The following is a 25,624-nucleotide window of genomic DNA, read 5'->3' as shown; positions in this document are numbered from 1 at the left end:
TAAAAAGTAACGCATGATAAACATTTATATGAAAGCAAAATGTAAAAAGAAACTTATGGACATAGTTACTGACAATAATTAAAGATATATTGGCTAATAATTGAACTTGTCTCTTTTGTAACACTACTCAAGTGCTACAACTGAAACAAAAAAGATAATGACTTGTTTCTCTTTGAAAAAAATGTTGGTCTTTGATGAACAGCTGAAAAAATTAATAAACAGTCTTGTTTTGCATACTAGAATTGCTGCTATTTCCTTCAGCTCTCTACAAAAAAAACAAACAAATAAGCAAATAAAATTCAAAAGAGGAGTCACCATTAAACAATAAGAGATGTTTAGTGGTAATTTATGAAAAAGCTTTACAGATCAGAGTTTTTCAAAATTTATATTTTTACAATAATTTTGTAATTGACATGCTTGCATGTTCTGGTTCCTGAAATTTTTAACCAAGTGTACATTATATAGAATGTCCTTGATTTTCACTAGTTTTAACCACTCAAAAGGAAAAAAACAAGTTTAGTTGAATAATTAGTAGGACTGTTCCCTGTTCACCCTTCCTATGACCACATATTGCCGGGACCATAACTAGATGATGTCCTTTTCTTTTTAACAGTCTAATAATTAGTATTCAAGAAATTTAATGAGTAAGGAAACCTGCACTGTAAAAATCAACATTCCCAAATACAAATAATAAAACTTTGTGTGTCATCTATTTTGGTTTCGCCCTTCTTTTTCTTCTATCTCTGACCAAAACTCCAGCACAGAACACTGGCCTAACCTATTTTATTGAAGACAACAGACCACCATGTTCTATTAAGCAAAAAAATGCAGACAGAATGATGATGTCATGTGCTAAAAGTCTTTCCATGAGAAAAACTTGAGTACAACTCCAAATCCGCAATAATTTTTAGTCTGAAACTTTATTTTTTTTAAGAGTCTGCAGATATCAAATGCATGCCTGCTAAGTCTGGAAAGAGTATAATTGACGAGGTAACGAAGCAAGGTCTATTACTCAAATCTAGATTCATCTTTAAGCCATGAATTATAAGTTAAAGAGCCAAGTGAAAATAAAATCCTCCAATGAATACTGAACTATCAAAATAATAGACATATGTGATTGAACACATTATTGCCTCTCCCTTAAAAGAAAGGGAACAAAATAAACTTGTAACAGTAATCAGGCTAAATATAATCATATTAGTACACCTAAGAAGTAAAACTAAAACTATTATATAAGCATAACTGAGGAATGTCTGTAGCAAAGTATCAACCATTTGGTTGAAGTATTCAGTTCTCAAAGATTAGTTAGGGAAATTGTTGCACTGCATACATAGTTTTGGAGAGTTCATTTCCAGGGAGAAAATATGAATTTTAAGAAAATAATATGGATAGCCATGCTTTCATTTAATACTTTGCCTCACCATTTAATATGGAATAGCAAGGACAATATCGAAGCAAACCACACATGATTGATTTAAGGAGATCTACAGAAGAATTGCAAGGTTCATTGATTAATCAGTCTTGGCTACATAACCAACTATATTAGGGTACATTTAGTTGGGGAGAGTTGAACTTTAGAATGAGAATGGGAATAGAAATGAGTGACTCCCATTCCAACCATTTGGTTGGGAGAAGTCTCATTCCCATTCTAATTCTAGGAAGGAATGGAAATGTCCCAATCTCCCAAAACCTAATCCCTTCTGTCCCCTAGTATTCAAATTCTTTTCCAATTCTAGTTCCGATTCCAGTCACGAACCAAATGCATCAACTTACAATCCATTTTGATTCCAATTCTAGCCGTGAACCAAGCATGCCCTTGATCTTCTTCAGTAAGATAATGATCTAAGCTCAAGCCACACATTACATGGCTCAACTTACAAATGAGCCAAGGCCATGCAATTTCCGACACATAGTAATAAGATTGAGCATAGCTTTATGAAAGCTTATATGAATGGGTAACAAAACAAGCTTCAATAGGTATGGTTGAGCTTATGTCAAGCCCAAGTGCAGTGATGCAACACAAGTTACGGCTAACAAGTACATACTAAGATTAGTTAAGCCATGCCAAATATCATAGGAGGCAGTAGATTCGCAGCCGAATTAATTTTGGCCCTTAGAATCAGCATTAGTTTTTGTTGAATTTGTTATTTTGTGGCTGAATGATCTCGGTATAATTCCCTTTTATTTTATTGGGTCAAGTTTCCTATTTTTAGTATGGCTGTGCAAGGCTCTCCTATGGAATACAACCTGGGGTTTAGCTTGAGGTAAACTTGTTTTGATTCAATAAAAAGAATATCTTTGTGAGTATTCTTCCACATCATCTCTTTTTTTGTTCCTTGTACCCCTCTCTATAGCGTATTTGAGTTAGGCCTGTGTCTTAAAACCATTTAGCCAAGTTTTAGAAACCAAGAACTCCTCATTTGTATGTAAGCTAGAAAGATCTTCTGACAACAAAAATAATCAGAGGGATTTAATCATTGAGTCAAGGTTTAAAGACCTAGTCCTACTGTCAGCATTGATTCAAAATCGAGCTAGTACAACACTGCATCATGCTACCAAGTTAAAAACTTTCTTGCCTTTTGTCTTTTTATTCTTCCTTTTTTTATGATTTTTGGGGATTGTTAAATTTTGCTTATGATGTGTTTAGGTCCTATCATGGTGCGCTGTACTGGTCTGAACCGGATGGTATAGGGCATATCATATTATACCAGTTTGGTACCGGTACTCGATATGGATAGCGTACCGACATTCGATACGCCAAAAAAAATTCATACCGTACCGTATTGATATTGTGCTAATATGGTACCGGTACGAAGTCTAATACCGAAACGACGAACTTTGGGTCCTATAATAGAGTCAAGTAAAGTCCATAATCGAGTTTATGGTGTTGGTATCAGCACCAACACCAATATTGGCACGTCACTTGCATCAATTTAATAGCCTTCTAATTTTTTTTGTTTAATTATGTTTCTATTTTGCTAGCTGGATTAAAGCCCTCTCTTCTTCTCCCTTTATTTTATCTCTTCCTCTTTTCTCCTACTTTTTTAAAAGCCAATAGCATAAAAAAAATGGACTAGGTGACTTTCGACCTCGTCCTTCATTGGGGATAAGCTAGACCGGCTGATGTTACTAGTTGATGCTAATTATATCCTACATGATACTGGTTGATACCAACTAGTACCACTTAAAATGGTCTAATTATTAGATGGACCAGTCCAATAATCACTTGCTGCATTCCTCATTTATATTTAAACAATTCAAAATCACATAAAAGGTGCTTACTATCCACCATACATAAGCTCCGAGATTTGGATTGGTCCACTAGACTTGATCCATGTAACAATATCTCCTTAAAATTTAATATCTCAAGTATGTTTGAAGACTAGGCAATCATCACATTAATTTAAGATGTCCGGTGTGGATCAGGATTGACCAAGTCCATGTCTTCAATCCATATTCGAATTTTTCATTCTGATCATTCTCTCATATTATCATTGTAACGTTCAATTCTCGCTATGAAGCATGCTAACGTATTGGTCAATATGAGTGAGGAAAATATATAATTGGCATTGTAGGTCATCTCTATCACAATAGACATCGAACACTAGGCAATAAAAATAACTTGAAAATATTATAAATTGGTCTTTAATTAAGTAAACAGTCTCTTTTTGGCATGTGTAAAGCTTAACCATCCATATAGATATTTGGCATACATACCAATTTGTCACTATAGCATATCAAATTTTATTAACTTATCATTTGAGTTGTTTGACAACGGCCTTTAAATTCCTCAAATAGTTAGTGACAATTATTAACTAATTGACCTGCTCCCCTCACATGTGGTTCAGACCACACACTTGGAGGGATATCTAAGTCAAAACAAACTATACCAGGATAATAAATAATCGAGAAAAATAAATAACTAACTAGAGGGATTCAAACTTATGACTTGTAATAGACGAGCTCTAATGCAGTATTAACTAAATACTTGACCTCAAAAGCATAAGCTGATAAGAAATGGGCCAATAATGCACTCTAGGTATAGCAGGCTTAATCGTAGTATCATACTTAATATCTTATCTTAACTTAGCTTAGCTTAATAAAGTTAGGAGGTAAAGGATATGGTATATGACTTATAGCTTAGCCTAACTTTCCATTATTCCAAGTCAAGTAAAATTTCATCACATCTGGATCATTCTAGAAGGTAGCTTAATTATCTACTTTGAGAATTTTTCTTTGGAAGAATTATTTACCAATACATCTGGATGGTCTCCATGGATGTTTCCATGTTGCCCTCATGAACCTTTTCCACTTCCTTCCAACAAAAAAACATTATAGCAAATTTCTTATTTTCTTCTTTCAATTGTTGCATTCTTCAAAGATTAGTAACGCCAATTTTCTTATAATAGCATTATAAGGTGACTAAGTTGGATAATCAATTGAAAAGAAACGCTTAATCTAATAGGGAAAAGGTTAAAAATGTACATCCGGGGTAACACCCTCTCTCATATGCGGCCAGAACTATGCACATGGAGGAGCAATAATGATTGAAACGAGTCAAAATAATAGCTAGAATATTTTAATAAATAATTAGTACCAACCTGAGCTCTTATACCATATTTAGTAACTATTTGAGCCCAAAAACTTGAGATAATAAGAAAAGAAGGATGGACAATATATATCAGGCTTAACAATAGTCATTAGCGGTCCCCCAAAATTTTTCAATAGGTCAAGGGTGTATCTTTCGCTCGAAAGAAGGAATCCACTATTGGATCATCCACACATTTTTTTGAGATCTGTGTGGGTGGATGAATGGCGGAGCTCGGAGTGCTTTGAGATATGTGCAGTGAGTCATCCAATAGTAGATTCGTGCAATGGAAGGTGAATCCTTTGTGTGAAAGATACAACCGTGATCCCTTTTTCGAGATGTAGCTAGTCAAAGTGGGTAAATACTACATTTACCTTTTTTTGAAAAAAAAAAGAGATAAGGATTACAGTAGCAAAACTGAGAAAATATGTAGTATTTTGCTATTTTGCTCTTATCAAGTTTAACTTGTTATACAGTTGTGAGAAGAAAAAGATTGATCAATACAACATCTCACCTTCATGCCATTATAAGGCTTGCATCTTGCAAGGATAGTTAGTCTTTTTTTTTCTGATTGCCATACAGAAAAAGAAAATAAAATTTTCATGCAGGCTCTATCTCAAACCATCTCAAACACCTATGAGCTCATTTCTTCCTCAAGCACCATCTAAAAGTCATTACCTCGTTTCTTATCTCGTATAGTTTTCCAATTGGCACCATCCTCCCAAATTTACTCTCTTTTTTTTGCTACAACAGATGACTCATACACGTTTTGTATGAATACACCCAAAAAAATAAAAAAACAATAAGTCTCGGAGTACTCTAGGCACTAGTGGAGATTTGGAGGGATGGAGGATTAAAGGGTCTGTTTAGAGGTGTAGGTCCACAAGTTGAGTGTGTTGGACCTTCCGTAGGTATTGTTGTTTCTTTTTATAAAGTTGTCAAGTATGTTTTGCATCAGAGAACATAAACTCATGAGAGGGACTCTAGACCCTCTTCTATGAAACTCTAAAGGGGCTAGCATTGATGCAGTCGATGCTGCCTTTCACATTATTGAGAAGGTTAGAAGAAATATCCTGATTGAGTACAAATGAGATGCCATCACAAGTTGAGCATAAGTAATACTTGTCCAATTTACTTTCTTTACATAGTAAACTTGGAAGAGCTTCACCATCTCATAACTCAAAAGATTGCTTGGCCCGTTGCATTGTTCTACTTTCAAAAAGTAGGCCTAATCAAAATCTCCTCCTATTAGTTGCACGATTAAGAAAATAGAAGTATTCTAACCTTGCCAAATAGCATCTTTACATTCACATCGTGTTGGATTGAGAGAATTAAAGAGAACAGAAGTAAAATAAAGAAAAGAAAGTAAGAAGACTCTATTTGGTTAGAATATAAGAGAAGAGAAACCCATTTATCCTATTATAGAAATTTGACAAGAAAAGAGAAGTTTAAATCCCTCATTGGGATAATCTATTTGGATACAATGGAGAGCAAAAGAGGAGATAAGGGAGGAGAGCAAAGAAGAGAAGACAAGAGAAAAGAAAATAACCTAGTCTCTCTTGTTTGGATGTACAGGTGGGAATAAAAAGAAATTTATTTGAACTATCCAATTTAGGGGCAAAAGTGAAATAAAGATTTATATAATTTCTTTACTCTATAAATTTCTCAATTATAGAAGAGGAAAAAATTGTAAGCTCAAAGAGTCTCTCTATTTCTCCTCTTTCTACTGCTTTGCTTTATCTTCCTAATCCAACAAGAGCAACTCAAGCAATCTTCCATCGCTGCTATTCTTTATCAAGGTCTCCTTTTCTTCAATGATCGATTTTCCTTGTGCAACGACAAGCTCTTGTCCGAGTTTGGGAGAATGTGAGATAAGGTTAGCAACTACCAATCCGTTGAGCCATATATCAATTAAAGTTCTTGTTTTGGAGGCTCTTGTTCACTAAGGCTTTGCGGCCGTCTTTCTAGCATGGTCTTAGTTTCATCAATTACATTAGTTTGAGAAAGACATAGAGCATTATGGGATTGTATTAATTTTCAACATTCTATTTTAGAGAATTCATAGTGTTTGCTTTCATATTGTTTTCCAGCTCCTTTTGTTTGTTTTTCTTTCCAAGAGCAACTTAAGTTTTCTGCTTACTACTCTTGATTTGTTTCCCTTACAAATAACTTCTTTTTTCTCAATAGAAGCTAAGTGACATCCCTGCCTCCCTTATTCCATAAAATAAAAGGAGCAACTCAATTTCTCTCTTCATTTTCTCTTCTATACTCAATTTTTCTTGATTCAAATAGGGTTAAGCTAGGGGAGAAGAGAGAAAAATGATTTCTCTTCAAATCCCCTTGTTTAATATCTCCAACATGAAGAGATTTGGAGAGGAAACTCCCATTCCCTTCTTTTCAATTTTGCCCTATGTTTGTTCTCTTCCTTTCTTTCATACTCTCATGAGTTCAAGATTCTTTTCATTCTCCTCTTCTCTTCCTCTCTTTTAATTTTCTCCTATCATCTAAGTTGTGCAAACTAGATGTAGATAATATGCAAATTTTGTCAAATTGGATGGAGTTAAAAGTTATAGAATGTAGACCCAACCCAACTTGGGTCTAATTTTTGACCTCGACCCCATCCACCAGTCTTCAAAATAAACTAGGTCAGATTTAATTAGATCGAAATTAGGCCATGGGTCAAACTTGTCTCTACAATCAATTAGAAACATCGACTAATCCCCATGCATATATCGTAATTACCATTGTCCTATTTAATAATGATGTTGTTTATTTTGATATGTCACTTAAAACCTCAAATTTTTCTCTTTTATTTTGGTAAGGCAAATAATTTATATGATTCTTGTGTAGATACATCCATTGGTATTAGAGAACAGAAACTCACCAAGATACCTAGGGACAAAGGTGATGGAATTCCAAACAAACTTTTCAAGTGATTCACAATATAGAAAGCCAACCAATCAGCTACATTTGTTAGCTTCTCTATAAATATGTGCAACTTCAAAAGAAGTAAGAGCAGAGGTGATCTTCCAAATATCTAAGATAAGAGAATGAGCCCCATAGGGATGAGTATCTAGTTTAGCTATCTACTTTACCACACCTCTAGAGTCTCTCCCTTTAACATAATTTAGGTTGCCCCTCGAAAGATAATGGCATAGTGAGTTCCTCATATGCTTCTCTTAACTCTACCAATAGAGCTATCATATTATACTACTACTCGTCTCCACCAAAATAGAGTTAAAACTAAAGATAATGAAACATGCACTACCATTTGCGCCTCCATGCATCACACTACTATCGAAGTTAATCTTTAACAAGCTAGGGGATGAGATGGAATCCATGCTTTCCCCGACTGTCAGAGTTCGCATGATAGCATTGATGTGGATGAACTCCTCAGCGTTGGGTAGATGCTCATAAAAGTTAAATAGAGACTTTGATCTGCATCCAAAACAATCACCCAAATTTCTAGCTAAATAAATATGATATGCAATATAGCCATAAAGAATAATATCTTTCCCACATGCTTTATGACATGCCCCTTCCTTTAAGTAGCATACAAAGGAGTCCAGAGAGTTGAAGGGGATAGCAGACCCAATGGAAGGAGCTACATGCCTCATGGTTCTCAGATATTCAAGTAGCATATGATTGACAATTTTCTCTACATTTGAGCAGCAATCACGATGGCAGTAATTTGAAATCCTCAGCAATGTAAAACATTCTAAATATGAAAGTCAAATCCAAGCCATATTCCAAAGAAAAGAGCAACTCTTAGGTTGGTGCCTACCTTCCAAACTTAGGAGGTATCCATATATCGAGGCTGAAGAGCTAACCCAAAGGCAGTGGTGCCCTACCTAAGCTTATTCTATGTATCAAGAACTAGAATGGCAATAGACAACACCTTGGGTGCCAATTCTTCTCTCAAGGCATGGAGAATAAAAGAAATATCCCACTTCCTATTTCCTTGAATCATAAATCCTTTATGATTAGGTTCTCAAGGATGACACAATCAACTGTGGTGGGCATGCTAAATGATGGAGCTATTGCAAGCAGGTCTTGGAGCAGAAGACTAGGATCATGGCCCATAATTAGCCCTCACCAGAGTATACCAATAGTGTCTGAATTTAGAATAAATCTAGTTGCATGCTTGGCTATTAAAGCATCATGTGTGAGTGATGGAGGGCTAAGTATTGATCATTCTTCATAAGACCTATTCTATAAGAAGTATGTTTTATGATTATCTATTTTAGAAAACTCACAAGAAATAAAACAACCCCTAAATATCTCTTTTTCAACTCCTAATATCTTGCTCATCTTTTTTCTCTTATATCCTATCGCATCTTCAATTGTACATGATATTTTCTTTCTAGATACAATCCAACCTAGCCCTTTAGCACCTGTGTACAAAATTATGTCATCTACCTTCATAGTTTCCCACACCATACATCGAATTGATACATAATTGATTCAAGCCTACAAGATAGGTGCATGCGTGTCCACGTAAATCTTTTTACTTGCTACCTACTTATTACTAGTGTTCAACATGTTATTGTGTTGACTCACACACTCGAACTACTTTTGATATGTGATTGACCATTCACTTGTCATGATATTGTAATTAATATATCCATCATACATCTGACTTATTGTTTAAATTACATAGTAATGTTGTGCATTAGATTTACTTAAAATGAGTTTTTTATCTTATTCAAATTATCAATATTTCACTTTACTATGCAGATTACTTTTTCACAAGAAGAATCAACTTTGAAGTATCCTAAATCAAATGACAATAATTTCTCTCACCAGCATAAAATAGATCAACCAACATTAGTAATTTAAAAAATGAATTTATACTTTTAGCTAAAAGAATAATGAAGAGATAAATAATGTGAAGCATAAAATGGCATACATGGATCTAAGCAAAATCAAACTTACATATACTTTTTGAGTTAAGATCTGGGGCAAACCAGCAATATTGACCATGTCCAACGAACCACGGGCATGCTATGTACTCATCTTGACCATCACCAACACGTTTAATCCCCCTATGATAAGTCAAATTATACCTAACTTCAGGATCAAAGGTACCCGGTTCGTTAAGGTAGATGCAGTCTCTTCTGCACTTATCGAGACCACTCAACATAAAAGATGTGCTGCAATTTGAAGACAAGAATAGTGTGGAGTCACCAATAGTTCTTATTTTTTCCCATCTCGGTCCCTTCTCTACGTTTAAGCTATAAATTTCAAAGGGCATCTCTGGATATCCATCCTCCTCATCATCATCATCAACAACAACATCCTCCTCCTCATCATCATCATTATCTTGCTCCTCCTCATTTTCCTCTTCGTCATTGTCTTCTTCCTCCTCTTCATCATTATCATAATGCACTGGGCCTGCTAGCAATAGCTTTTCATCACACTCAATAAGACAGTAGTGACATGTGAAGAAGTAAGGCACTAACAATTCTCTGGCTCGGATGAAGTTGTTGCTACCATTGCCTATGTTATATTTTGCAATGTTTCCTCGTAGATCAACTGCCAAAAATCTTTCAAAACAGTATGAGATATACTGGATCGCACTGCACAGATTAGTATTAAGTAGTGTCCAATTATTAGCTCCCGGCCTGCAATAAGCAACTTGCCGAGATCTAGGGAGAGTAGCCATCACTACACAATTCTCCTCCCAAGGGGCTGATGACAAGATGGCCTCATCAATAAAAAAATCCCGCATTTCTTTTAGTGCAATAGGGCCACCATCCATGCAATGAGAGATCCAATGCCCACCAACCTTTGAGACCTTGAAGCCCGAGGCTAGTGCAATCTGCTCAGTAACTGGTGGCAATTGGACTTGTGCTCTTGTGATTGGGTTGAGAAGCGAGATGGCACCACTCTCATCCATCAAAACTAACCAGCCTTTAGAAGCCCCACAAAGAACTTTCTCCCTTGCCTCAGGTAGAGGGAAAGTGACGACTTGATTCTCATAGAGGCTATAGAAGGATATACTCTTGGTGTATGGATTGTATGGCAACATCAATACAGGAGGAAATCGGATCTGAGGAACAGCGGCACGCCATACACAACAAACTGATCGAAATCGAACTTTGTCCACACAGCAGGGCAGCTTGTCGCTAATTTCATTTAGAAGCTCTAGTGGGAGATCCGTCCAGTTCGGCATCGCTCTTGCTGCCATTGATGTATCAAGATGAAGAGAGGAGTCTAGGTTGGAATTAGGATTGCTCTTTTCTTTTTTTGGGTAGTGGCAGTGGTATTGAGATTGGAAGGAGAGGATTCATGAGACAAGATGGAGATATGAACAAGTGGCTTTAGGAGATATGCCTCTCGCTATTCGACAATGGAGTGACGACTGGCAAATAGAGCCCAATATCGGCAGTGGGGTGTGAAAGAATGCATGAACTCCAACCAAAAGGATTGAATGCGTACATATAAAGGTAATAATATCGTGGTATTAAAAGGAAAGAGGGAAAGCGGAGGGTTTGGACATTTACTGCTAAAATTTGGATTTAGTCCCACATTGGGTTCGGGCGAAAAGAGAACTTAAGAGCCGTTACAAAAATAAACCATGTACATTGATAGCATGCAGGTGAAATTTAGAAAAGACTGTTGCCTTATGTCACACAAATGCAAATGAATGGAAAGTCAGGTTTAATGATGTTGACGTCACCAAATAACAAGTTGTTTTTATTATTATAATGGTAATAATGACCTACATTGAAGCGATTCAGCCAACTTTGGGACTAGTTTGGAAATATAGAGGGGAAGAATGAAAAGCTTATGGATAGGCCATCGACGATGCATTGTATCTTGTGGATGCATGTATAGAGACTCCTCTGTGAGAAGAGAAATTTGTTTCTATATTAATCTATATCATCCTTAAGTACATGGTGCCACATCACTCCTCATCACACATGATGGCATATGTTGACAAATAAAGAGCCTTTATGATGCAAATTAGAAATAAAAATCCAACATCTCATACAAAATTTAAATGCTCGCACAAAACATACTCATGCAATCGAAAGATGGATATTCTAGCAATAATCTCTCATAGTAAAAATATAAGCTTTCAAATGTACAATTGATTAACACCATTTTTTGCTACTTACATCCCCTAAGTTATTGCACATCTAATTTGGATGAGTATATGTCTTCTAGAGACTAATTTGGACGAGTATATGTCTTTTAGAGACTATCATAGATAATTTTATATGAGCTATCCAAATATGCTGCCTTTCGAAGCTATCTAGTTAGACCATCCTTGCAAAGTGTCATGCCCAAGAATGGAACTCAATACCATGCTAATTTTTTCACTTTTAAGTAAATATTTCTTGCTCCTAAGCAAAAGCTTTTTAAATTTAGATTTGAGAATGTGGATAATCATTATTGAACTGAATGATAAGAGGAGACGTGCAATATGTTAGGTTCTAACATAAAGATTGCATTTTCTTTATACCATCTTATGCTGGTAAGTATCAACATGCATATATCTTATTAAGATGCCTATAAAGAGTTATTAAGACATTAAATTGGAAGATTTAAAATTAAAGTTCTTAAAAAATTTAATAATGAGAAGATGCATATCTTTGGCATTCAAAGCAAGAACTTGAACAATGATATTGGAATTTATAAGTGCAGCTCATGAATGGCCGTGAAGATTAAGATTTGAAGGGTTAATATTATAACTGTCACAAAATTGTTTGAAGCAATATTAAAAATGTTGATTAGCAACTCCTAGAAGTCTCATATTTTTTTCATAGGTTGGCTTTGTTAACTAACTAATTGACCACAAAAGCTTAACCGTATAGGAAAAGGGTAATCAATATATATCAGGCTCAATATGGTGATCACTAAGTGATAATTGAACCATGTAGCATATACCATGCATGTAGAGTGATAGTTGAGTCAATATTGACTAGAATTAGAATAACAGATAATTAGAAATAATTTGATAAATAATTAAATTGAAGAAAAGTTGAACTCATAAATGCTAGCAAATTTGAGGTCTAATATGATGTTATCTAACCAATTGACCCTAAATGCCTAAACTTATAAGGAATGTGTCACTACACCAAATATGGTCTACCGTCGCATTTTGGACAATGTCAAAAAAAATAAAAATGTCATAATAGATGAGTGACATGTTCCACCATTTTTCAAAAATATCATAACAAGCACCGTCGCTTTAACCTTAAGCTTCATTTCTGACAAATACTGGTGTAGGTCATAAGCTATTCCCATGTTTGTCATAAACATCATTATTCAACTTTAAAAGATATTATAAATATCGCTAAAAAAGAAATAAACTTTTAAATATTCAGATTTGATGATAATTATGCGTCACTTTAGTATTATATTATGATAGTTACTAAATGTCACTTAAATATGTTATTTGTCAAGCTATTGCAATGTTTGTAAGTATAGCTCTAATATTTCATTAATATGACTATAACTGAAGCAACAAGAAGTATTGCAACACCTATAAATATGATGTTATCTTCATAAGCAACATCTATAAATGTTTCTTAGAATTGTTCTATCTACAACTTTTTTACGTTTATAAGCATCATTATAGATGTTTTAAAATGTTGCTAGAAACCAAGCGGTTTAGCGATTCGGTCACATTTTTTACATTGTTTTAGGTGCTTTTCTTCTCTCTATTTATCATAATTAATAACATGCATAAACTTATTTACATATATATTAGAATTTAAATATATAAAATTCATATAGTTATTCCAATATCACTTCTATTCAGTACACTAAATCCACATTAAATACACATTTTAAATTTGTCATCCATTTATACTACTAAAATTAAATCCGAAAAATATCTAATGTCTTCACACTTTCACCAATCCAACGATTGCCAATACTAAAGCCACCACCAAGTACCCTCCTTATCTCCTCCCCCATTACTCTCTTCATTCGAATCCTCTTCTGCGATCACCACCTTCTGGTTGCCCCTTGATCTCTTCCTCTCCAAGTGCAAAACCATCCTTCACCTTCCTTGGCCTCCTCCACTTCTACCCCTATCATAATAGAACCTTTACTTGAGATCTTATCTCTTAGGCCATCATTGCCTCGCACTCCCTCCTCCCTTCTTATCATGGGGAGATGCCAACCTCCTTCGTCTCAGGCCCCCCTAGTTGAAGATAATTTGTCTTAGGCCCTCTCCATCTCCTCCTACTTCACCAGACAAGTCTACCTCCATCCTTCACTGCCTTGTCTCCTCCCTCCTTGCACACTTTCTCACAAATCCGAAGTTTTTCTCTAATGCCACCTCATCTTCCTTCACTAGCCTCTTCTGCCTTGACCTCCTCCACCTCTCCTCTCATTATGTAGCCTCTCCCATGCAACAGTCCAGATTCAAGCAGTTATGATCCTTGTGATTGTGGATTGTTAGGATTATTTAAGATATTTTGCATTTGAGAATTAGGATTTTGTAAAACCTAAAGCTTGTTATCAATCACTAGCATGAAACCAAGAAAAAAAAAGAGCAATCAAGTGAGGGAGAGAGAATAGAGATTACCTGTTATAGTTGGATATCGGTCAATTAATTTTGTTGTGGTAAGTGGCACTAAGTGGAGGAAAGAGAAAAATAGGAGTGATCTGGGTGGCATGGTGAGGATGTAGGGTTCATGAGAGAACAAAAAATATAGTGAGAAGGAAAATAGCTATGCTAGGAAACTTCAGATTGTTTCTTTGGTGAAAAATTGGATAGCCATATCTTTTAAAAAAATTCAAATGCGACAGGAGTAACACTAGCAATATTTTTTTCTTTTTAATAAATCTATCATGATGTTTAATAGAGTAGTTCTATTGCTACATTTATAAATATAATAAAAAGCATAATATTACAATATTTAGTAAAAATCATCACACTTGAAATTGTGAAATCACATCTATGGTGACATTTATAGATAAACATAGCTACCAAATATTTGTGGTGATGATCTTTAAAAATGCCACAGTAATAGATGTTGGAGCGGATTTTTTTTTTTGTGGATAAACTAGTTGGAATATATTATATTTGGTATGGTGCGTCGATAACATATATCAAGCTTAAGAGGTTTTTCCTTTTTTTTTCACTTTCTCCTATCTTTTCTTGATGAAGTATATTTCTTTCATTTATTTAAGATTGTCAATCACTTAGAATGTATAAATTTGAACTTGAAAATGATCAAAACAAGCTGGACCATGAAATGCTCATTTTGTTTCCTAATGGCTATCAATAAACCTCATGTCCTATTGTTGTATACCCAGTTTTCAGCATCTACTAGATAGCAAATGAAGAAATCTTTGAACATGAACTCAAATGGCCTACCCACCGGTTCTTGTCCTTTGGAAATCTCTTAAGCTATACAAAGTTAAAAGTTTCCTGAGCTTAGCTCGCTCACTTTTGTATCATTGGAGAGAAGCTTGAATCCCTATATATATATAAAAAAAAAGAATCATTTGGGATTGTTGGATGGCAGCTTTGTGTTGGGCAATATAGAGGAAATAAAACATTATATCTTTAATGATAAACAATAAACAATGTTGCAGATCTTATATCAAACTTGAGGATGGTGAGAGATTGGGTTGGCTGCACTTCAGAGAGGAACAAAGGTTTGATGCCCATCTTGTATGAGGACCACATTAATCAGTAGTTGCACTTAGATCATTAGATGAGATAGTGGGTTGAGAAGGTCACGCTATATTAGAAAACAAATATATCCAGCACATAAAAGCCCTTTTGGATAAAAAGAAATTTCAAGTCATCGGTTATAACAGTCATCGGTTGCTCCCATATCATTCTCTTAATGAAATGAGAGTTGGCATTCCCACCATTCTTTTTAAAAAGAAAAAAAAAGAGGAGGAGGAACATAAAGTTGAATGGATGCAAATGCTTTTGGACTTGCCAAGTTGGCTCTATAGTTGTCTCTATGATCAAGGCACTAAAAGTTATCTTATTTAATAATTAAAAAAAATAGTTAAGACTATCCATTCTTAGGCTTGCTTTCTTTTAAATTTTAACCCCATATTTATCATAATTTAACTCAAAAAAAAAATTATTAAATGCACATCAATTTTATGGTGATGTAGTTTGGTCATCCAGTAAGAGTTTTTGGCCAATAAATGGTTGTTGTGTATAGTTTACCATCTAAAGACCACATGACATTTAATTTGTCAGAGGCTTGCTTTGTGTGTGATCTTTTATTTTTTATGACGTACATTATTATTCAGTAGAGGGAGCATTCGGTTGATGGCCTACTTTTGATAAATGGAATATAGTATATTAAAGTTTAAATTCATAAAGTACTTTTATCTCATTATATATATAGCCCGAATGTATATTTGATTTTTAAACCTTTGAGTCATATGGAGGTTGTTAGATTTCTATAGTTGTATTTTGATCTTTTATCTTTTATAATAATACAAAATTTTATATTGTTTTATATTTTTGTTATTTTTGTATGTAAATGTGATTTTTTTCATGCCTAGTTATTATTTAAAAGATATTGTACCAAAAGATGGTTCCTTATGCCAATTATATGATAGGTTATTTCGACTGATAAAAAGGTTATATGGAAAAGAGATTTCGAATACTTATACTCTTTTAAACATACTTGTTATAATGCACTATAGCCACACATAGATGCTAAAAATGGTAGATTTAAAATAATTTAACTAAAATTTAAATTATAAAAATATCTCATAATAATTGATCTATAATAATTAATTAAATTCTAATATATTATATCTCACCTATGGTTGTAGGTTTAAAAGTGTATCTCCCCCTCCTTAGAACCCATATACATTAGAAGTTTTGGGATCCTTTCTCTCTGGCATATTTCAAATCTTTCCAAAAAAAATCTAATAAAATTTATTTTTAGAATTAAAAAATTAAAAATTATGTTTATTTTATATAATCTAAAGATAAATAATTAGGGCTTGAGCTCAAATTAATCTTTTAAATCAAGAAGGTATTCCATTTCCGCCGTTGGATTAAGATGAGTCAACTTAATCTTTAGTCCGCCAGCGATTTTAGTTCCATTTTCAGAATCAAGCTCGACTAATCGTTTTGAGTCTGATCAGATCAGACAGTTAGCGTCTTCCCCATTTCATCAACTTGCAGTGGACGGCTGTGATCCTTCAGCATTCAACCCCTAGTTCTCCTAAACCCGAAACCCCAAACCCAACCCCCGCGGCCTAACGTTTACGATGTGGCGCCGCCTCTCTCTGGTCTCCAAGCTCAAGCCTTCGATCCTCCCTCAAACCCCCATTCCCCGACCCCTCTCCCTCGCCGTTCTTCCCCTCTCCAGGACCCTAGCGCCACCAGCTCCGCCTCCGACGCCACCGTCGGCGGCGGATCCTTATGGGGTCTTTAGGGCTTCGTACGGCCAGGTGGCGGGGATGGGTTCCTCGCCGGCGACGGTCAGCCTGCTGAAGCTGAACGATCTGAGGAACAACGTGCCGAGGAAGAAGAAGAAGCGAAAGGGGCGGGGGATCGGGTCTGGCACGGGGAAAACGGCCGGGAGGGGGCACAAGGGCCAGAAGGCGAGGGGAACCATGAAGTTTGGATTCGAGGGAGGCCAGACCCCGCTGCGCCGCCGCCTCCCACGAAGGGGGTTCAAGAACCCATTCAGCCTCATCTTCCAGGTGATCAAATGTTCTATTTTTCCAAAAAAAAAAAATCGCTCGATTTCTTCCTAAATCTGATCATTTTGGTGTGATTTTTAGTAATAATGTTGGTGGTGGAAGTAGTATAATAGATCGGGAAATAGTCTAGGTGATTCAAGAATGACGTTCTCGGATGAGTTATCTTAGTTGATGGGTTTATTCAGTAAGTTCGACTAAAAAAGATTTTTTTTTTCTTGCGGAATTAGCGAACAACTTTGGTTTGTCTCTGATAGTATGCTTATCTTGGGTTTAAAATATGCAAACTAGACATAATGCGCATTGGGCTAATATTATATTGTAATTTGTTAAGATACTTGGATATTGTTCAAAACTTTGTCAGCATTGTTGGTGCGGAGATCCATAGCTGATAACTTATTTGCACTATTATGCAAATTTAGCTTCAAGTTTGGTGAAAATGCTTATAATAGGCTGAGCAGTATTCCGTGTCATCGGTCACTTAAGGTGCATGACCAGATCAACTAGTGTCAACTGCCATTATAATTGAGATGGGGGATGGTATATTGAGGATGAGCACCTACAAAATATGTTGGGAGATTGAATTACTGCTGGCCAAGTACTTTCAGTTACGAAACTTACTAGGAACATGAGAAGGCATGTTTGGGGCGAGTTGTGTTGGCAAATAACTGGTAATCAGCGAGATCGGAAAGAAAAAAGTATCAACTGCTCTTGCTTAGAAGAAAGATTGTTCTACTTATGTGTATGCTGTCTAGTTGTTGTCCTATATAGGTATGGTATGTCTGTAACATTAAGCTGCAATAAAGTTTTTTTTTTAATGGAAATGAGAAGGTAATAATATGTAATTTAGATGTAATCAATAAGGATAGAAGGATCTAGGAATTGAGCGAGTTAAATAACTAAATAGGATTTAAGCCACTCGATCCAACTACTGGGAAGGCAACATAAGAGAGGAGCTCGCAGATGGTGCATTGGGCATGGTTCAAGTGAGCCATCGACAAGGGGGACACAGAAGTGACAGTGGAGCAGGGATTTGGGTCTTGGAAAGTTAGGGAGAAGGGAGAGGGGCGGTCAGTGACATGGGAGCGAAGAAGCTGAGCTCTTGCGGCTACTTTTCATGGCCTTCTTCCATGGAAGCCACTTAGTTTGGGTGGAGGCTGAGAAAAAGGGTAGGGAACAGGTGGATTAGGTGGTTGAGATGATGGGCGGGGGTGGAATTGGATGGTTGGAAGAGAGAGGTGAGAATTCAGGGCTAGGTTCTCTCCTTGGTCAAAGAGTAATGGAGGAAGAAGCAAACAATAGCCCTGAACGCTTCATAGACATAGTAAGACCAAGAAGCCATATAGGCAGAAAATAAGCCTCAACTGACAGTAAAATTTTGTTAGTTCATGTAACCAGTGCTAGATAGATTCTTGTCCATCCATCAATGCACCCCCCCCACCCCCCCCCCCCCCCCCACCCCCCCCCGGGGCGAAAAAAAAAAGCCATGAAAAAAACAAAAAAGTGGACATGTTCCTCTTGTTGTGATGTGTCAGCTTGTTGGAATATGCAATGTATTGAAGACAACAAAGTTCTCAAGCATGCAACCGAAAATAGGAACAATAGCCATGAAAAAAAAAGTGATTCAAAAAGGTTTGTATTTAGTATATGGAGACTACATTTCTAACACCTCATAGTATCATATTTATTAATAATGTCTTTCTGATAAGGTCATAAATCCCAATTTATTGCTCTTGGTAGGTCAAACACGATATCGTGTATCGTATCCAACTCTTATATCCGAGTCCATGCAATATGATATGGAGGCTATTTCTTAGATTTTTATGAGATTGATGTTGTCATTCCCTTCATCTCTGCTTTTGATTTCCATGGAGGTAGAGCACTTAGTTACAAGCTTCTTTCTTGGTTCCTTTAGCTATGTTCATAATTATTTTAGTGTAGTGAGCTATTACTGGCTCCTTCATGAGCATGTTCATCTACGAGAACCTCCTCGTTAACTCCGTGTTCTCAATTTTTACCACTTAGTGTAAGCTAACTGGGTAAGTGTATCTTTTCCTTTTGCAAATAGCTGAATAGTCTATATTTTGGCTCCTCACATCCAACTCATTTTATTCGTCGTATTATTGTTTGTGGTAGCTAAAAGATCTCTCACTGATACCCAAAAAAAAGATCTTGCATTGATTCACAGAGTGGTTATGCTTATTATATGTTATTTTTTTACTGATGGAAACAATGGTTGATCTGATTGTTATCATTGTTAGCAGAAGAAAGATACTACATGACTGAGTATGCTATTAGTTTTGCAGGGCAATTATCATACTTGAGCCATTTCTGTCCTTACTCTTAACCTTGAAAGTTGTTCATTTTGTTTTCAATTTCTTTTAACAGCCAGTAGGATTGGGAAAGATTGCAAAACTCATAAATGCAGGCAAAATTGATTCATCAGAACTGATAACAATGAAAACTCTCAAGGTACTAAACTTTATCATTTATTTTCACACCACAGTGACATGTCATATTTGTATTAACTTCAAAATATTCTTTTATATTCTGTAATTATAGGATACAGGTGCCATAGGGAAGCAGATAAAAGATGGTGTTAGATTGATGGGTCGTGGTGCAGAACACATCAAATGGCCAATTCATTTTGAGGTAAACCTCCATTAGCAGTTATTTTTTAGTGTCACAGTAAATTCTCCATATTTGCATATCGCTTGCTGATCCTTAGGTTATTTCCAATGAAATAGATGCTTTCATCCTTTTGTTCTCATAGGCTGTTTGAATATGGCACAAATAGAATTCTTGAACACATTAAATAAACAAGATGCTAACCTCCAGAAATAAAGATGACCATCATGGATAAGCTTCTATCTGTTGCATGTATCTATCATGACCTATTCTTCCAGAAATGTGAGCTTGTCCCAATTTGCCCTCAATTTCCATCTTAATTTTTCTTGTGTTCTTGTATATTGCATCAGTGTAGATCACTCTCCAATGTTAGGTATTACCAATAATTCCTTAATTGCAGATAGGACCATCTTATATCAGACATTCTGATTTCTCTTGAGCTTATTTCAGCAATTAGTAGGTGATATTAGCAGTTAACTTCATTAACCAATTTGAAGTTCCTGACTGTCATTTATAAATCAGCATCAACCATTAACAAATTTCTAATATATTACAGGAGTTTACAATCTTTACTTTTCTTTTCTCTTCTTTTCTTTTTTTTAGAGAAATTAATCTACCATGTCTTATCCTGATTTCAGTCACAAAATAGGCAAGAACCTAAGTTGAAGTTTTAGGAAAGCCAATTCAAGAATTTGACAACAAATTCAATAAAAGCCAGCCTTTTCCTGAGTCTCAATCCTAAATCTACAATCAGTTTACACTGTTGAGTCAATGGTCTGTCGATTTCATTTCCTTTGGGAAGGGAAGAAACTAAAATTTTCCTAGAAATTTTATTTTATCACATGCAGGTGGGTTCTACTATGCATATATGGTACCACGTTGCTAGGTAAGGGTGAAATAGGCAAATTTCTTTGTTTAATTTAAAAGTAAATAACGGCTGAAACAACTCTAAAGTGCAAACACCAGGAACCTCTCTTGGCTGAATCAATGGCTAAAATTAGAACCTTTAGCACGAAGCCTCCTCAAGATTGGTTTGTAACCTTCCAAAGCTACATAATGTTTATATCTTTTGAAATAGGAATTTTCAACTGTATATTTTGCATTTGCAACTCCATTTTAATCTGATACACCCATCTCTAGCTGTAATTTTTCTTTTTACCAATAACCTCGTCGTTTTATGATACATCCTGGCCTTAAACATTGCCGGTTATATAGGTTTTTAGTCTCACCGGCATCTGTTTGTCGTACATGACTTATAGCAACTCATTTTCCTTTCTTTGGCCCCAATCTTGCAACATTAAATTAGCTGTTTACTCATTTCTCCCTTCCTCATGGTGTGTAGATTTAGTTATTCCAGCTCCAAGATTCATGTGTAGTCTCTAGCCATCAATCTTCACTTCTATGTCATTTTGATTCTATTTTTTCACTAAAAACAATTATAATAGAAAGCAAAGCCAGGTGCGCCGCGTACTACATTACATGTAGTGCACACATTAGCGAAAAATGTAAGCTGCCCTACGAGCAAATTTGCAAGAATAGAATGTTTTTTTCTCATCTGCAGACCAATATACTCTTTAATTGGTTGATATGCATGCGATCTAATGCAGGTATCAAGGGTGACAGCTAGGGCAAAGGCTGCAGTAGAAGCTGCAGGTGGGTCTGTGAGGAAGGTGTACTACAACAAATTGGGATTCCAGGCACTGCTCAAGCCTGAGTGGTTTGCCAAGAAGGGACGCCTCTTACCAAGAGCTGCCAGGCCCCCACCAAAGCAGCGAGATAAGGTTGATAGCATCGGTCGCCTACCTGCCCCAACCAAGCCAATACCTTTTACTGCAGAAGCTCAAGCAGCGGCCTAAGCACAAATGACACAGAGACAGTGGAATGCAGTATTTGCAGATGGATTTCTGAGGCTTCCAAAATGGCAGTCGAATGTCTTGCCAATAGATTTGTTAAAATAATCGAGCATGGTCAGCTTCTGCCATCCACATGTTGTTTGTTCTGAAATGGACATTTTTTTCCTTATTGAATCCATCAGCCTGAATTGTTGAGTTCCGTCTAGTTTTTTTTTTAATTAAATTTTTGTTTTTCCAGTGGATGTCTTCAGGAGGGGGAGATGTACGAGAGTTTAGCTCGGTTAGATTTACGAGAGTTTGTACAAGTTTTTTTTCTTTCATAAACATGGCAATATACGAGATTATCCAATCCTCTGCACTCTTTGCTCTTTCTGTAGAAAAAATCCTTCAAATATGAGAGGATATGCATAAACTAGCCAAGCCAATGATACGTGTGTTATGGTGATTGGTGCTTGCGCCCCAGAGTGAGGACGGACAGTCCACGTCTCACCGTTGGAGCGCGATGACATCCTTTGTCAAAGTGATCGGGCCCAAATGTTCGATGAAATGTCGAGCTCGAAGGATTAATTCCAAGACATCACCGATTGGAGCCATCGAGACTCCATTCCGGAACCATCAGCTCCCGCGTCCGCACATTCGTCTTCTCCTAATGCTCTTGTAACGAAAAATTAATTCAGGTTCTTTTACCCTCTGTCTGGGAGTTTTGGAATGAAAAGATAAAAAAAATATAATAAGGGGAAAAAAAGAAAAGAATAATATAGGCTTTTCTTTCTCCTTGTTTGGAAGTTTTAGAAAGAAAGAAAAAAATACCTTTTTTTTTGAAAATTTGGAGAGGAAAAAAAATATTTTTTTAAATATTTTTACTAAAATATTTTTATTATAAAAAAGATATGCTTATAAATAGAAATGCAAATAAATAGAATCAAACCAAGTCATGACCAGATCAACTGAAAATGCAGTTCAACTGAAAATGCAGCAGTAGAGATAAAACTTCATAGAGATAGAGTAAATAAATATATATAAATACAAATGGCATATAAAAAATTAAAAAAATACTCTAAAATATATTTATTCTTTTAATTTAGTACTTATTTAATTTAAGAATAAAATAAATATTATAAAAAATTTATTATTTTTTTCATCAAATTTTTTCATATATAAAAAAGAAAAAAAAATAGAGCCAAAAATTTTTCTTCCTATTCCTTTTTTTTTTCTTTTTCTCTCCACTAAAAACTTTCAAATATCAAAATTTTAACTTTTCCTCCCATCCCATTTCTTTCTCCGCAATTCCACATTTTCAAACAGAATCTCTAAAAAGTTGTGTTCCAATGGAGTGAGCATACGGGGAAGATAACAGTCTTAAATATAAGAAAGAAGATCATTTAAATAAAACACCATCCAAAATACAACTTCGCTATCTTTACTACAGCCAATCATCACTTCATCTAACCGAAAGATGAAATCAGACGGCGCTCAAGCCCTCTCCCCCCTGATCCGACGGGCGAGCTGAATGTCCTTGGGCATAATCGTGACTCTCTTGGCATGGATCGCGCAGAGGTTGGTGTCCTCAAAGAGCCCCACGAGATAGGCCTCCGCCGCCTCCTGGAGGGCGGAGACGGCCGAGCTCTGGAAGCGGAGGTCGGTCTTGAAGTCCTGGGCGATCTCACGGACGAGCCGCTGGAAGGGGAGCTTGCGGATGAGAAGCTCCGTGCTCTTCTGGTACTTGCGGATCTCCCGCAGAGCCACCGTACCGGGACGGAAGCGATGGGGCTTCTTCACGCCGCCGGTGGCCGGAGCCGATTTCCGAGCGGCCTTGGTCGCTAGCTGCTTCCGAGGCGCCTTGCCGCCGGTGGACTTGCGGGCGGTCTGCTTCGTTCGGGCCATCGAGAATGGATGGAAGGCTAGGGTTTGGGATCGAAGGGAAGAGAAGGATTCGGACTTGAATTGGAATCGAGAGATTTGAAGCTGGGATGAGGAATGAGGGTGAAAGGGAGGGGGTTTAAGTAGAGGGAAATGAAGGGCGCAGGAGCGGGATCGGGGGCCTCGGGGGGTTTGGAATTCGGGGAAATTTCGGGCGCGCGTCATCATGAAGCGTCGGATAGCATTTGATTGGATGGTCAAGATCTCGTTTGGAGGCAGCACGCGGATCGCGATCCGTGGCTCTTCGCAATCGGCGAACAATCTCGGCTTTAAGAGAGGAGCCCGATCCGGACGCGGACCCAACCCGAATCCAGACACAACCCGAAGAGATTAGATTCGCACTAAAACTTGGATCAGATTTGAGTGTAATTCCGAAATGCTTGCTGGATCATCTTCGAAGAAGAAGCGATCATTTTCTTCTTTTCGTTCATTGTATCTTGAGATTGGATGGCATCAGTCTCATACTGTTCCAAAACCACTTTTCTGATTGTTCAAAGTAAACTGAAAATTAATAAAACTTGAGTTGGCTCAAGTAATTAAGCCCAGCAGGCAGTCGTAGGCCCCTTGGGATCAAGGATCGGTGGCTTAAAATGTCCAGTTCCTCGTTAGACCCTTAGAGTCTGTAGATTGGTAGCTGAAAATGTCAAGCTCAGGTTTATAGGTATGAACTTCAAAGACAGGCGTTTGGATCACTAAGGTGATCTTAAAGCACCAATGATTTTTATCTCGGGGTAACCTGATTCCCGATGTCTAATATCACTATGTTTGGATTGCTACATTCAAGTGATTAAAAATCCTTGGGCATCCACCGGTAATTTGTTTGTTCTTCGATGAGAATCCAAGATCACTGACCATATACTACCAAAAATATTCCTAATATATTAATAAAATATATTTATTAATCATATAAATATATATTATAATATAAATATTAATATATTAATTATTAAATATATTAATTATGCTTCAGCACCCTTCTTCCATCGGAATCCATCATGGCCGGCATTGGTACATTGTCACCGTCGCTTGCTGGTGAGTCCCACACCATTTTCGAGTTCTTTGGGCGAGAAGGCTACCACCTAGGGTTGTTGGGGGTGTGGCCCCTTTCCCTTTCCTCCTTTGTTTCCTCTTATGCATGACCGAATCACCACGACATCTCGCCACCGATTGCACCACTGCACCATAGGCCGCGCCACAAGTTGCACGTCCGTCGAACCCTCTTCTCTCCTTGTTCCTCTCCTCCCTTCCTTCTCTTCCTCCTTCCCGTTTTCTTCTTCTTTTTAAGTTTTTTATTTATCTTCCCATTTTCTATTCCCTTATTTGTTAAATTCAAAAAAAATAATTTCTCTTCCCCTTACTCAGATCTAAGTTACTCCTTGGTTGGAGACCTTGAACTGCCCCGGTACCCAAGCGGCATACTAGAATTGAATCTTCATTCTCAATTACTTTCTTGCAAGCCATGTTTATCCATAGGCAAATCAATTGGCGAACAGGTTAGCTATAAAAATAGGTGTTCTCATAGTTATAATTCTATTTGATCTAGCCTGTGGTTGTAGTAGAGTCACCTTCTAACAACATTTTCGGGTAGTTTAATTTATAAATAGTTATTGTGAGACCTTCCTGGGCAGCTTTTAGTTCTGCTCCTGGCATTGTAGAAGTATAGAAAACTCGACCCTACATACAATATTTGGCCTATGTGATCTCTAATATGATTCCAAAACCAACCTCACCATCCTACCAAGATGCATCAAAACGCACCTTCGCTACGCCACAGGGAGGGGAAATAATTGAGCTCTCCAACACCCGTGAGCCATTAGTTCTGGTGATCGACAAGGAGAAATCATAGAATTCATTTGCGAAAGCATTGGACTATGTGATAAACCTAAATGGCATCATATTGCTTACCTCGAAACATTCATTCCTGGCAAACCAAATGAGCCAGCCAACGTAGCAGAACTCAGTTTTATTTTGCTCTGCA

General features: G+C 36.6%; 3 protein-coding genes across 3 annotated transcripts; 1 reads left to right on the top strand and 2 right to left on the bottom strand.

Moving 5' to 3' along the window:
* Positions 1–211: 211 nt before the first annotated feature.
* On the bottom strand, positions 212–10,763 carry LOC103704416 (putative F-box protein At1g65770). The gene is made up of 2 exons (XM_026803532.1): positions 10,377–10,763; positions 212–265 (listed from the first exon to the last, which is right to left on the bottom strand). The coding sequence occupies exons 1-2, from the start codon at positions 10,761–10,763 to the stop codon at positions 212–214; spliced, it is 441 nt and encodes a 146-aa protein (XP_026659333.1).
* Positions 10,764–16,777: 6,014 nt separating this feature from the next.
* Positions 16,778–22,077, top strand: LOC103704415 (50S ribosomal protein L15). Its single transcript, XM_039131737.1, has 4 exons — positions 16,778–17,248; positions 19,634–19,717; positions 19,808–19,897; positions 21,481–22,077. The coding sequence occupies exons 1-4, from the start codon at positions 16,811–16,813 to the stop codon at positions 21,727–21,729; spliced, it is 861 nt and encodes a 286-aa protein (XP_038987665.1). The 5' UTR covers positions 16,778–16,810; the 3' UTR covers positions 21,730–22,077.
* A 995-nt stretch (positions 22,078–23,072) lies between these two features.
* LOC103704350 (histone H3.2) lies at positions 23,073–23,714 on the bottom strand. The gene has a single exon (XM_008787601.4). The coding sequence runs from the start codon at positions 23,608–23,610 to the stop codon at positions 23,200–23,202; it is 411 nt and encodes a 136-aa protein (XP_008785823.1). The 5' UTR covers positions 23,611–23,714; the 3' UTR covers positions 23,073–23,199.
* Between the last annotated feature and the right edge of the window lie 1,910 nt (positions 23,715–25,624).

This window comes from Phoenix dactylifera, chromosome 1, assembly GCF_009389715.1.
Source record: "Phoenix dactylifera cultivar Barhee BC4 chromosome 1, palm_55x_up_171113_PBpolish2nd_filt_p, whole genome shotgun sequence".
Lineage (NCBI taxonomy): Eukaryota > Viridiplantae > Streptophyta > Magnoliopsida > Arecales > Arecaceae > Phoenix > Phoenix dactylifera.
The sequence above is the reverse complement of the archived record's forward strand: the minus strand, read 5'-3'. Positions and strand labels throughout refer to the sequence as shown.